A 14,698-nucleotide genomic window follows, 5' to 3' on the forward strand; every position below is an offset into this window, starting at 1 on the left:
GTGAAGTTCTCAGGGAACTCCCCAGGGGACAGTCCACAACATTTGTGGGGTTTTCTTTATAAAATAATTTATTCAGAGTGCTATTTTGGCTTCATCAGTTAATGAAACGCAGCACATGAGTCCTGACATTTGCAATAGTTGTGCTGCTCAATAATATTCCAAGAATTCAAACACATTCATGCGCTGCACTACGAAGAGTGAGTCATACAAAGTAGACACAAAACCTGACAGGTCTAAGGAGGGAGAAAAAACAGGCAGACTGTCTAATTCAATTAGGACGAAGGGAGCTGCATGTTTACGAGTCCGACTGAGAAAGGACGACACTCAGTAGTAATGACTGCATTACCACTACGCTGGGCGGCTACTTGTCCGTCTCTGCGTCTCTGTGTGTGACTGACAGCATCCAAGCTCTGCTCAACACCTCATCAATAAGCAGCACGTTATACCTGCGCTGCCCCAGGACTAAATATAAACACACGCACACACACACACACACACACACTCTAGCGGACGGAGACAGCCCGCTAATGAGCTTCATCACTACGAGGAAGCACTGACATGAGAGGAGAGGAGAGGAGAGGAGAGGAGAGGGGAGGGGAGGGGAGGCGAGGGGAGGAGAGGAGAGGAGAGGAGAGGAGAGGGGAGGCGAGGGGAGGAGAGGAGAGGAGAGGAGAGGAGAGGAGAGGAGAGGAGAGGAGAGGAGAGGAGAGGAGAGGGGAGGAGGGTTTTTTGAATGACTGATGATTGGCTAGTCAAACTTGCCGAAAAAGGTAGGGTGCCAGTGGCCTCGTGGTTAGGTCGCGCCCCACATGTACAGAGGCCATATTGCTCTAAGCAGGAGTTTGAGACCGACATACAAACCTTCCGACTTTGTCTACTGTCCTCTAAAATAAAGGCTTAAAAAAATCCAAATAAATCATATTCTTTTAAAGTTGCGGTGATTTAACAAAATTGCAACTGCATTTTTTTTTATGTATTTAACCAGGAGGAACCTCATTGAGATTTAGATTCTCTGTAACAAGAGTGTCCTGTTGAAGACATGCAGCAGCATAATCAACAAGTTACAGATATAAAACACAGAGCCTGTGTCCTGAGTCACAGAGCAGAAAAGTCAACATTCAAAGCATCTGCAACCAGAAGCATCGTCCTCAAACACCTTCAATCTACTTTTTAAAAGATTTGAAGAGACACAGATCCTTCTGCAGGAGATTTCCAGGCCGCAGGAGCAGCGAACCTGAAACTTCTCTTCCCCATTTCAAGACGCTCTTTGGGACCAGATCACAAACATAAGCTTGCAGAGCGAAGACGGTGGCTTCCAGCACTTTTGACATGTAAACAATTACACAAGTATGAGGAAAGCAGGTTGAGTAAAGCTTTATAAATAAAGACACAACAATGATTTCGTCTATGAAAAGACAGCTGACTCGATCATACCATACACATGATGAGTCCGTGTCCTAGGGGTCGGGGTTGCCATTGGGATTGCTACCTAACAACTCCCTGGAGGGACTGATGATATTGAAACTTGAATCATAGTAAATGGTAAATCGACTTCAGTTTGTATTTCTCGTCTTCTGACCTCTCACAGCACTTTTGAAACGATGAAGCAGCGGGATCAACTTGAGGTTAAGTTTCACATCGAACATGTGGGACAACCCCCGACCACCTTCCGATTGAGAGACGACAAACTCTACCCCGTATCAGTATCCAAGCTCTTACAGGAAGGCACGGCAGCGTCTCTTCAAAATAAACCGACATCAAAATAAGAGAGGCAGAAAAAACACTAAATATTCAGACGGTAGTTTCCAATGCTGCCTGTTGACTGTTTTCTCCCTCTGTGAAATGCTGTGTGAGTGTGTGTGCGCACAGCCTGGAAAGAACTTTTAAAAAGGGACACATTTGTATTCCCAGGCATCAGTCCCGGTTTTTTAATTGAATTCTTTGTAAATGCAGAAATGAAAGCAGGAACACAAAGCACAGAGTTGCAGGAGAGAGACAGAGACAGGAACTGCAGGTTGGTTGAAATGTCAAGCTGCTGTGAACACACGGAGCAGTGTTTAAAGCTGACCTGAGCTGAAGTGTTTGTTGAGAAAACACTCGAGAGCGAGTCAAGGAGAGGATGAAGGTGGGCGTCAGGTTCAACTTTGAGGGAGTGCTAAGCTTTTTGTTTAGAACTATTGATCAGTCTGGACCACCGAGAGGTCTGACTCTCAGCACGCACCTGATTGGTTCTGACCTGATGATCAGACATCTGATCAGACATTAAGGAAACATGCTATGTTGAAGTGCTGGCTTCTCTGACAACAATGCAGCAGCCAGTATGTCCTCCTTCTGACTTTAGATTCTGCTCCTGAATGCTCTGGATTTGTTTGGACCAGAGAAGGTAGGTGGTTTTAAGGCGACCCCCACAAGGCCGTTTTGGACGCCCCTCAGTTTGTCAGATATGAGAGCAGTTATCAGGTCAACAGGTGTTGCAGCGATGGAAGCGGGCAAGAGAAGTGGTTCAGATAGAAGTGATTGTACCCGACCTAAAAAGCCTCTGCATGTTTCTAATAAGCTCCACGAGCAGAAACGTGCTCAAACTAGGATCAATATTGGAGATGCTTTTGAAAAATGGAGAGAGGTTAGAACACAGAAAGGTTTACAGACCCATGCAGAGCTGGATAAACACTGAAGCTTCAGAGTCCACCACATGGTGACCTGAGTGAGCATGGACTCTAGAGAGGAGGGGGGGAGGCAGCTCAGACAATGTTTTTAATTCATTTTTTGGTGTCAGGAACGGTGATGCATTTTTTTCAGAGGAACGGCATATTGTCAGTTTACAAGACAAACGAGATGCTACGTTTTCCATTTTCAGGTACCAAAGTTGTCGTGAAAACAAGTTCCCAATCTTCTTCTGAAATCGTTGTGGTGTAAACATGGCCTTCCAGCAAACAGGATGAAACTAAAATATGAAGGACTCCCTGCTCTTCCACAAACAAAACAAAGGAGCAGCCGTACATCTGTGCAGTCTCAACAGCAGGGGTCAGGACCTCTCAGTGGTGCCCCATGAGGGAGGGCCTGCACCCTCTTGCTTCACCTCACACCATTACCCTTCATGCCGCTCGCACATCCATCTTCTTCCTCTGTAAACAATGACGGATCAGAGTGCTGGCAGGGCGGGAATAAACTATAAACATACACCAAACTAAAATACCCTCCCCCGTCTCGGCCTAAAAAACCCATTTACAAGCCACACACCTCACCGCTGTCCCGCCTGAAGAACAGGTCTGGATGGATTTTTCACAGAATGATGACAGAGCATATGTAAGGCAAGAGGAAAAACTGCACGCTCTCTTCTTTTCAACACACCCTCAAAGTGCGGCTGGTGGGATGCTGGATAGAATCTGTCATTATGTTCTGAATCTGCAGGTTCATGTTTTTTTGCTCCCTGGAGTTCAGACCTGACGCGGGACAGTCATCACTTACAGCCCACTCTTGTTCCCAGAACGCTGTTTCATCAGCAGCACATGACCTCAGAGTTCTCTTTTTCCATTAACGTTTCTCTAAAGCGGGTTACACAGTACAAGATGATGCAGGCTGATTTTTGGGAACAATTTCCCCCCCGAGGATTGGAGTCAGAGTCTCCATTCGTTGTTGCCCCACAAATTATTGAACGTTTGGGTAGAAAGTTGTAGGTAACAATTCTACAATTCACTTAGCAGACGCTTTTATCCAAAGCGATGTACATCAGAGAGTAAGAACAACACAAGCAAGGATCTAGAAAAAAGGGAACAATGTGAGTAAGAGCAAACGATCAGCTTTGCGTCTGATTGGACACACAGGTGCTGACAGGAAGTGACCAGAGGCAAAGCACAACATTGAGGGCAGTTCTTGAGAGCTCTAATCAGTATAGAAACCATCTTATAAGTCCTCGTTATCAAACAGAAACCATCGTCATTACCATCATCATCATCAATAATATGGAGACCATCATCATTAAGTTAGTAGGTATTCATGAAAGAGCTGGGTCTTTAGCTTTTTCTTAAAGGTGCAGAGGGACTCTGCAGATTGAATGGAGTTTGGAAGTTCATTCCACCACCGGGAGGCGATAGAGGAGAAGATAACAGTCAACATCTGGTCTGGTTTTGGGTAGCCTGGCGGTTGTGTTGAGGCTGTGGTCCTCGTTGGAGAAGCTCTGGGTTCAGGTCTGACCTCGGCCCTTTGTTGCATGTCAGCCCCCCCCCTCCCCCTCTCTTCCCAAAATGTCCCGTCTCTCTTCAGCTGTCCTATAAAGGCAAAGTGGCCCCATAAAAATATATACATCTTAAAAGAAAAGTCTGGTTTAGCTCAAGGTTTCTGCCTCTTAAAGGAAGTCTTTCCTATTCTTTGGAAACACATGCACACTCACCCCCTCTTTTATGGAGAGCTGCACCTGTCCTTCCTCTTCCTCCTCTTCCGAACATCCTTCCAAATCCAAGCTGCTGCCTCCTGACTCATCCACACTGGTTTCACCTCCAGATGAAGTCTTTTTTTTTAATCATAAATCTAAAGCCGAAATCTTGGAATCGGACCTAAAATTTCCTACGCAAAGGCTGAGAAGCTCAGAAAAAAAAATAACCCTTTGATAAAGGCGCCAGCGAGTCAAGACTGAACAAAGCCTTTACGTGTCTGCCGAGGTCCCCGGTGTGGGATTTACAGGCGATCAGGAAGAAAATAAGAAGGGATGAGATGTGATGGGAATAATCGCCTCTGAATGGTTTACAGCGCGGGGGAAAGGGCTCCCTGTGCTCGGCTGAAAGTGAGAAATTGATACTCTCAGCTGAAGCTGTAAATACACCTTCAGCGGGCTCTATCTGTCATGCTATCATTAGCTTACTCGCCATCCCACCATGAAGATAAAGCAGGAAAAAGTCAGGGCAGACTTTTCGATCGCAGCGGCCCGCCCTGCTTCGCTTAAGATTGATGTATTCCCACGGCTTCCTGCAGCCGTGTCGTACAGCACGGGGAACATAAATCACAGCAGGGTATAATAAACCTGATGGAAATGTTCTCATATTGTAGTGCTTACACAGACACTCTCCTTCTCGTGTTTCTTTATTGCCTCTTGTCACAGCCGTGTAGGTATAATGGAGTGCCCGTTCGCCGAGTCGTGAGAACACATGCTGCTTCCAAACAGCATATGGTGGCTCTGCATCGCTGCTCGTAAGAGGGTCTGGTTCTGTTGTGTTTATAAGTGTGAGGCGCGGTGTTTAACGCAGGAAGACTTCCTCGCTCACTCTTAAAGCTGAGACACAGATACTGCTAACGGTTATTCAAGTAGGCCTTCTTTTTTATAAAGTGTCCTAAGTGTCATGATTTGGTCTAAATTAAGTTTTTGGGGGTATCCCATAGACTGCTTTGGAGACTCATCGGCAGCAGCCATGGATTTCTGGGGCGGCTGTGGCTCAGTTTGTAGAGTCAGTTTTCTCTTAACCGGAAGGTCGAGGGATCGATCCTGCAGCTCCTGAAGCGACATGCCCGATGTGTCCTTGAGCAAGACACTTTACCACAAGTTGCTCCCACTGCTTTGTCAGCAGTGTATGAATGGGATTAGTTAATTCTGATGGTCACTTTACTCAGCAGTCTCTACCATCAGTGTGTGAATGTGTAGGTGTGACCTGCGGTGTAAAAGCACTTTGAGTATTCAGGAGACCAGAAAAGTGTTGTACAAGTTAGTAGTGGTCAAGTCCATTCTAAACGAGATCGAGACACACCCGAGACCAGAGTGCTCCGAGACGAAGACAAGACCAAGACTTTTAGGGATCAAGACTGAGACAAGACCAGGGGTGCATCCGAATTGTCCCTCCTATCCCCTTTCACTATCCACTTTACCTTAACCCCGGGGAAAACGTCATGAGGTTAAGGAAAGATGTTAGGAGTATTCATAAAGGACTGAGGGAAAGGCGATCTCGTTGCTCTGACAATCCGGTGTTGAGGTGTTCTTTTAAGAAGAGGTGTTTTCCTTCAAATCACAGTGATGGTGTAGAGAAACAGCCTGTCAGTGGTGGTCTTGACCGGTCTTGAATTGACAGTCAGACACTGAGACCGTCAGAAAGTGTTCTTGAGACCGGCTTTCAGACCAGGACCGATTTAGAGAACTACAACACCAGCACAAGCTCAAGTCCATTTACCATTCACCAGTGGTTTGAATATAACTTCTGGACACTGACACAGATTTTTGCACTTTTATATTTTTTTCATTTTTTCAACACCAGACGTTGCTGCTTGATTGATGAATGATCGTGTTATGTTACTAATTGTGTTATAAATGTTAATATATGTTAATACCCATGATTGAAATAAATAACACAAAAAAAGAAAAACAATATGAAGAAATACTTTTTTTTTTTTTTTCTATGCACTTTAATCTGCAAAACGTCTTCCCCATCTGCTTCACTGACAAACTGCAGCCATCAACCTGAAATAAGAGGCAGTCCCAGCGTGCAAACTCAGCACCACGTCCAGGTGGTGTGTGTGTGCGTGTGTGCGTGCGTGCGTGCGTGCGTGCGTGCGTGCGTGCGTGCGTGCGTGCGTGCGTGCGTGCGTGCGTGCGTGCGTGCGTGCGTGCGTGCGTGCGTGCGTGCGTGTTTCCACAAACAGTATAAATATCTTCAGAGTGAGAATGAGAGACAGAGAGCAGAGACGAGAGAAGACAAACAGACCATCAGTCCGGCTGTCCGGCTCGGCTGTCACACACCGCCTGCTCTCTCTCAAACAGGACTACTTCAAAACACACCAGGCTTCACCTTCTCCGGCCGAGCGGAGCCGCATCACGTCAAGCGGCTCCTCATCTCTCTGACTTCTAAAAGTATAGTGCCTGTGTTGTTAAAGAGCCTTTAAGTCAGGAGTGGAACGTGATTTAGAAAAAAAAGTGTTGTGGATTGTCGTGAAGTGAAACAATTAACTCCAGATTTCATCAACATGAAATGTGCCGTGAAGCCGTTCTGACAGAGCTGACCTTTGAATACAGAAACTCATTCATAAGCTCAGCTGTGTTTCGAACACTTTAGAAGAGATGTGCTAGATGTGAGGGAGCGTTCCTTGCTGTAGTAATGTGATGTAATATCTAGATAGAAATGGGACACATCCAATCTAATGTAGACACCAACCAACCAACGCTGATTTAAAAACGGCTGGACACACCACAAAAAGTAGGGCGACAATTGGAGCGACGATATCCTTTGTGTGTCAGGGCCTTATGGGAAATTAAAAACAAGAAATAATCCAGCATGGGGAACATGGTTAGTGCACGCGCCCCATGTATGGAGGCCTTGGTCCTCCAAGTGGGCGGCCCGGGTTTGAATCCCACCTGTGGCTCCTTTCCCGCACTCTCTCTCCCTGATTTCCAGCTCTATCCACTGTCCTATCTCTACATTAAAGACTTTATATGTGATTTGTTGATCCAGCAGGTGTCGCCCTTGAGCACCAGCATGAAACCAAAACAACTCGCGCTGCATTGTTCTGTTAGCATGCTAATGCTAGCGATCTTTATTCTGCTGGTATCTTCACACTGCATGTAAATTTACCTGAAATGAGCGTGATCTAGAAACACAGTTAAGCAGTGAGTACAGTATGTTATTCTTCTTTTCTCTAGTCCCTCAATTAAACAACTTTTATACACGAGGGGAGGAGTCAGCCGGCCGTCCTGGCGATGTAAACAAAGTGAAGATAGGACTCTGAAAACTCTGAAAACATCACAGACAGTGGGACTCGGGTGTTACACCCATTGTAGACAGTCATGACTCACAGAGTTATTTTCAGAGGATATACTTGATTTATATTATATTTAAGTGTGAAAAATCACAGATAAAGACTTTAAAAGCCCAAAAAGAAAACTTGAAAAAGAAATGATCTAGTACGTGGTGCTGCCTTTAGGACGACTGTTAGTGTTGCCGTGGAATCAAAACGTCTGACACCTAACCGTCCAGCGGAGATTTCAAGCATGAAAAATGACAATATAGGAAATTAGAAATACCGTATTGGTCAGAATATAAGACGGCCTTTTTCCCCATCGAAATAGGTCTGAAAAAGTCGGGTCGTCTTATATTCGGGGTCTAGTATTCAGAGCGCAGCTCTAATTGTTCGCCTGTCCCTTTAAATGTCAACACACATGACGCGCTCTGGGAGGAGCGATGACAGTGAGAGAGAACACAGCGGGGTGGAGGACGTGTGTGAGGAATAGGAGACATCGGAGGAGAAGTTTGGCAAGCTTTAGTTTAGTTTAGTTAAAAACGTTGCCTGTATTTTCTCTGTTATTTCAAAATGTTAAAAACATGTTGATAATATTGTTTGATTGTTAATCGATTTTAATGTTGAATCATACTGTACATAGTTCGCCCTTGTGAAACACTTTGTTTTGAAAAGTGCCGTAGGCCTATACCGATAAATACGGTATGTTAATTATTATTATAATTATTATTACAACAGGTGTTTCAGTCAATGTGTTTTTAATATTGTTATTTTCAAATAAAATGAAGTTCTTTAAAAAAAGTTCTTTACAAAAACAAGATCTGGTCTGCAAATCTTTTTTTTCTAAATATGAGTGTTGAAAAACGGGGGTCGTCTTATAATCAGGGGTCGTCTTATATTCGGACCAATACGGTATTCATGCCGATAGTCACGCTTGCTTTCTGGTCTGTTTCATAACCAACTGAAAGCTCCTCACAGGAGCGTCAAAGTCGAAGGACGTGCTGAACATTTTGAATCCTGACCTCCGTCTCTGCTGTCTGAAAACCTGAGGTCACTCTGGTCTACAGTCGGGACATTGTGACTCCTACTCACTCCTAATACCAAACCTAAAAAAACTGAAGAAAAGTTACAAAAAGTCCAGCGAGAGCCCTTATCTAAGAGAAAAGTGTGTTTTTTCCACTTCTTTGCAGGTCAGTGGCGGTCTTTTAGCGGCTCTAATAATGACCCGTTGTCAAAGTCATCCCTCGTCCCGATTACAGACTAGAAGAGGTTTTTTTATGAGGCTCACAGGAGGGGAGGAAAGGTTTGTTTACCAGAAATGTCTCTCCCTCCTACTCTCTCGCTCTCTCTCTCTCTCTCTCTCTGAGTGCTCGCCATCGGTGGTGTCTCAGCAGGGGGCCATCCTCCTTTTCCAGGCTGAGCGAACATGCTGCAGTAAACGCTTCATGGTTCATGGGAGGATGAGCAGACAGACACAAATCACTGCATCGATGTGATGGCGCGAGGAAAGAAAAGGAGAGTGTTTTTCTTTTTTTTTTTTTACAACTGAAGCCAACTATCATGAGAGGATTTAACACTAAATAGAGTAAAGAGGGAATTCTGGATGTAAACACAGAGGGGGGGGGGGGGCACATTAAGACATTAAGTTCAATGGCTCATAGTCAGTGCTTTCTTCCAGTACTGGGCCCCTGGTTTTAATTTGACAGGCCTGAGTGAGATTCACTGAGATGGAAAAACAATCTTCAACAAATGCGTCACCTTTAAAGTAAGAGACAAGCAGCCATATTGTTTTTTTTGGAACCCCTAACACCGAAACTTGGAAGTGAGGCACCCTTCTGGAGAAGAGCGAGGGGGGGGTTGCTAAACATGAACCGATCATGGCTTAACAGTCACCCCTTATGGCTGATCAATTAGATGATAAATAAGGCAGATTACCCAAAGCCGAAAAAGAAGCCAATGGGGAAGTGCAAAAAACTGCAGTTCCTAAAGCGTCCACTTGAGGCTGGCTGCAAAAGCGCAGGAAGCAGCCGACACCGACATGTTTACAGCGTGGTACAAAACAATGAATCTGGTATCAATAGCTAATTTCAGAATTTACTTTTGATTTTATTTGATTTTATTTCATTTCATGTTGTATGTATTCTTGTATGTTTCAAGAATTATGACAGGATGAACAAAATATGTGATGAAATATGACAACTTGTAATGTAGTAAAACAGCCTGCAATAAAGTATTAAAAAATAAATAAATAAATAAATAAAATAGCTAATTACCTACATTTTTTATTTAGCATATCTAGGGGCGGGGCTTAGTTGACTGACAGGTGGATGTGTTGGAGCTGTTAGCTTCTTTCGAAAGATCGAAAGTTAGGTTGAGACGATTTTTCCAATATGGTGACAGCCATCATTTGGCTTCATTAGGGCCTCTTTGGAAACGAATGGGTGACATCACTGAGACTACGTCCTTATTTATACAGTCTATGGTTTACCCTGAAGTTTCCCACACTATTAGAAAGTATAATGCATCCTCGAGAGATAAACCATGTAGAGGTCAAGAGGGATCACTCTCATCATCACTTAATTAACACTTTAACCAGGATCCAAAAAATTCAGAAACATCCTTTTACTTAAAAGGACTCCAAATTTCTCATTCTAGGACCATTCATTCATATCAAACACCCTTCAAGGTCTCGCCGTCCTTCATGATTTTTTGCTATCACAAACATTAATTATGTGCAGAGTCTGCAGAGGCTGAAGTTAGTGAAGCTGCAGAAGTCTAAAATGTGCTCTTGAAAGCTTACAATCATGAATGATCCATAACCCCATGACTGTTTCTTATTTTTTAAGATCAAAATAGCATCAAGCTCTTCATCTGCATTAATCACTACTTTTCCCCTCGAGCTTTTGGAACAGGCCGCTATCTCTCTCTCTCTAATACACATGGTTATTAATTCATGCTAACTTGCGGGTTTGGTTGAGGCTATACACCCAAAGTCACTATCATGAAAATCCACCTTCTCCATTATGAATGACACCCCCACTCTCCCTGTCTCTCCGTGTCTGTGTGATTGTGTGATTTGATTTGTGCACATGTTGCACGGCTCCCCTTCCCTACAACCTCCCTCAGGCTGCAGCGGGGCGGTTATCACTCAGTGAGCCCCCTCAGTAGAAAAAGAGGGGGGGAAGTGGGGGAGCCTGCAGCACTGGATCACAACAGTCATGAGTGAGTGCAAAACGTAAAAAGCTTTCAGTGTTTAAGTGAGTCACCACTTGTTGATCTATGGACACAACGAGGACATGCATTAATGTTTCAAACACATGACGGTGTCATTTGGACGTCTTGGGATATTTAAAGATTTGAATGGTTTAAGTAATAATGTTGTAAAAGTTGATATGCTGCGATACGATCTACATTGACGGCTTGGGGATAGAGCTTTCACACTTGCAGAAATCTCCTAAAAAACTCCTGATATTTCCAGGAGGAGCTGCATGTGTGAACGCGAACAGCCAAATTCTTCACTCTGACGTCACCTGGAGTTTCTCCTGACAGACCTCCTGGTATTTTGTCCCCGAGTGAGCTGATGTCTGAACACAGCAGGATATTCTCCAGAGAATTCACCTCTGGCCAATAGGAGGGGGGAGTGACCTTTACATCCTGTTACTGCTGCACAGTGCGTATGCTGTTCTCCACTCTTTAGTTGTGATTCCATTGGATTACACATAGCTTTGATATAAAGGCAAATATTCTCATTATAGCGTCATGTAGCGGACTCTGTTGCTACGTCCGATGTTTCCGCGTTGTTTTTTTTTACATCTTACCTCAGGAGACTCCCCCGCCCCCCCTCCCGTCTGACAGGGATAGTCTCCAGCTTTGAGGAGCATATGTGAACATCCAGGTCAGGAGAATCTCTGGAGCAGTCCTCCTGACATTATCGAGATGTTTTCAGGAGTACATGTGTGAGAACGACTTGTGAAAGGAATGCTCGACTCCTCAGCACTCCACAATCAGGGAATGCAGACAAACCACCTGATGGGTTGAACTGTTGGGCAGGTGAGTCACACACACACACACACACATTACCTCTAGCTTAACAAACAATAAAATGTTATAGCTGTGCAGCAAAGTGGGAGGGTGTGAAACACTGGAACATGACCTGCACGCCTTTAATCACACACAAGGTTGACCCTTGAACCGCACTCAATCATGTGCTCATGCTTCCATTCAGATATTTGTTTTGCCAATACAGACTGTGATAGTGGGTTATATACTGCCTACAGATCCTCCTGTAGTGCTCTCGACATACGCCTGCTGTTCTGTGTGTATAGAGCGGTGGCAGCCTGCAGGACTAGTTCACACTTAAGCTGAGGGAAATAAACTCTTCGGGGCTGGTAGCTGGGGAAATTCCAGGAGAAGAATGTGTACTAGTAATCTGGCCTGAAGGTAATGGACTCTCTTTATGCATTGCTGGAGTGGCCCACAGGGAGGGCCTGGGGCATGAATTTCCCCTTTGAGCCCCTATTGACCCCCTCTCTCTCTCTCAAGTGTGCAATATGCACCCTGTCTTCTCCGAGTCGGCATTGTGTGCAGCACCCACAGCAGCAGCAGACAACTCAAAGTAGCTTAATTTTATTTTGTCTGGAGACTCAGAGAGGTTTGCTGGGTGTCAATTATTTTGCGATCTAATTTAAAATACCCTAACCCTCCCCCCCATGGTTTTCTGTTTTATTCTACGCATAGTGCACATTCCCAGAGTTAGGGAGGCTAATGGAATAACCACAAACCAATTTACTGGGTTTAACTCTGTGGTTTCAGGGCCCCGGGGGATCTGAGGGGGCAATATGTGAATTGCCGGTGTGAACTAAACACATGACTATCAAGTGATTTTTACAGAAAAAGATGCAGTTGGTCTATGTTTCTCTAAAGTTGTGGTCATGTGTCGACCCTACATGAAAATGTTATAAAGGCATTATGACTTTTACTCCCCTGTGAAGTCATTTCTGATCATCTCTCAACGGCATGGAGGATGGAATACAGGAAATAACACAACAACTTAGTGATGTGTGGCAACTTATGAGAGAAACACCTGTGACTGTCTGTCCTCATTTAAAGCTCCATGTGTTCAACTTGAGTTGAGTCAATTGTGACACTCCTTGAGGACAAATTTCATCCTGCATTCATTTAAACAGTCTAAATGTATCACTCAGTATTTGCTGCAGAAATTGTAAAAAATTGTCACTTTGTTTGACACCCACCCTGACACCCGCCCATTTCTGCTTCCGTAGGTCTTAAATAGGCACTGGTAGTATTTCCGGTTTGTTTCATAACCAGATACAAACTCTTATCACAGGAGCTTTTAGTGGTTTCACTTTGAGTTTTCATGGCCCCTGGGGGGTCTGGGGCCCACTGAAAATGATTCTGGGAACCACATTTACGTCCTCACCCCACCAGTTGAGAACCAGTACTTTGATATTAAATAGTCCTACCTTTAACAACTAGCCTTCAATTGCTGCTAAGTTGCTCAAATAACAAAGATATTTGTTGATCAGACAAAAATGAACAGAAACTGCTCAGCGACATGGCAGCTGGACTTTGAGTGAAATAACTTCAGTCATAAAGGAATGCAACCAAATTAAAATACAATAGAAGCAATGCAACAATACAATTAAGCATCAACCTTGAGGGGTAAAAAAAAACACCCGTGTCTCTCTGTGTCCTCACCTTGAACTCCACAGACAGCTGCGGGATGTACTCCAGCGTCCACAGCGCTCGAACCAGCGACGCCAGCTGCTCGGTCACCTCTCCCCGGTTCGCCTGCCGCTCGTCGCCCCTCACAGCCTCCCCCCCCCCGTTCAGCCTCCTGCTGCCGTGCTGCTGGCTCACTATATCCGACTTGTACTGCTCCAGCCCGAGGTACTCCGCCAGCAGGTCCGTGTTGCTGAGGCACTGGACCACGGCGTTCATGAAGCAGGTGTTCCCGTGGTTCTTGAGCCCCAGCACCCCGGGGGTCTTGTCGCCGTAGCACCACGACAGCCTGTCCTTCACCGAGCCGTGGGAGGAGGACACCGTGGAGCTCTTCTTCACCGCGGCGCCCTCCCCCCGGTACACCTGCGGGCAGTCCGACGCGCTGCGCCCGAAGCCGCCGTCGTCGTCCTCCGGGTCCGGCGGCTCCGCGTCGCCAAAGTGAGCCAAAGTGCCCAAAGTTTTCAGGATCCTTCCCATGAAATTCCCAAAAGATCGCAGCGATTTCCTCCTGATGAACCTCCCCGTTTTGTGTTTCTTCCCTTTCCGCTTCGCCGTTTTGGGTTTCATGGCTTTCCTTACCTTGTTTTCCTTGCGGGTATCCATGTCTGGAAAAAGGAGCGAGAGGATCTGAAACAGGCAGTGGAGTCGCACCTGTCTGCCAGGCTGTCTACCCCTCCTCCTCCTCCTCCTCCTCTTCTTCCTCTCTCTTTCCCCTCCACAAACCTTCACCGTTCAAACGGCACCGACTCGGTGCCAATAAGGCACATGATCACTGGTAACGTTCCCTCGACATGGTTTCAATTCCCAGTACGCTATGGTCACCAGTCAGGCGCTCTCTCGCAACTACAGAGATGAGCCGGTTCCCTCCCTCCCTCCTTTCCTCCCTCCCTCAACATCACAGTTACACTTCCTCATCGGTGGATCGTGCGCTGCCGGGCTTTGACTCCCTCCCTCCTTCCCTCCCTTCATGCCTCCAGTGCCTACGGCGCAACAATGGACAACTTTCTATTTGGATCCAGTCTACTGCCCCCCCCCCCCGACATGCATGTCATTAACCTGGATTAGATAATAAGTAGTTTATCACAACACAAAGGTTGACACAAGGAGCAGGAAGTCCTCTCAGTCTCAACTCAACAGGTCATGTTTATTATTGGACAGTGAACAAGGAAGTTGTTGTGTCTTAAACTGCCCCCTATAGGAACAATTACACAACCACCTGTCTGACGTCACAAAAACAGGACTTATT

General features: G+C 45.5%; 1 protein-coding gene across 1 annotated transcript in view; it reads right to left on the reverse strand.

Annotated features, from left to right (window-relative positions):
• The window catches only part of usp43a (ubiquitin specific peptidase 43a), a 119,804-nt gene extending 105,491 nt beyond the window's left edge, over positions 1-14,313 (reverse strand). The window contains exon 1 of the mRNA XM_020654153.3: positions 13,429-14,313. Within this exon, the coding sequence (XP_020509809.2) occupies positions 13,429-14,055 (627 nt within the window). The 5' untranslated portion in view covers positions 14,056-14,313. The remainder of the gene's footprint in view (positions 1-13,428) is intronic.
• Between the last annotated feature and the right edge of the window lie 385 nt (positions 14,314-14,698).

The sequence above is a fragment of the Labrus bergylta genome, chromosome 1, assembly GCF_963930695.1.
Source record: "Labrus bergylta chromosome 1, fLabBer1.1, whole genome shotgun sequence".
In the NCBI taxonomy this organism is placed as follows: Eukaryota; Metazoa; Chordata; class Actinopteri; order Labriformes; family Labridae; genus Labrus; species Labrus bergylta.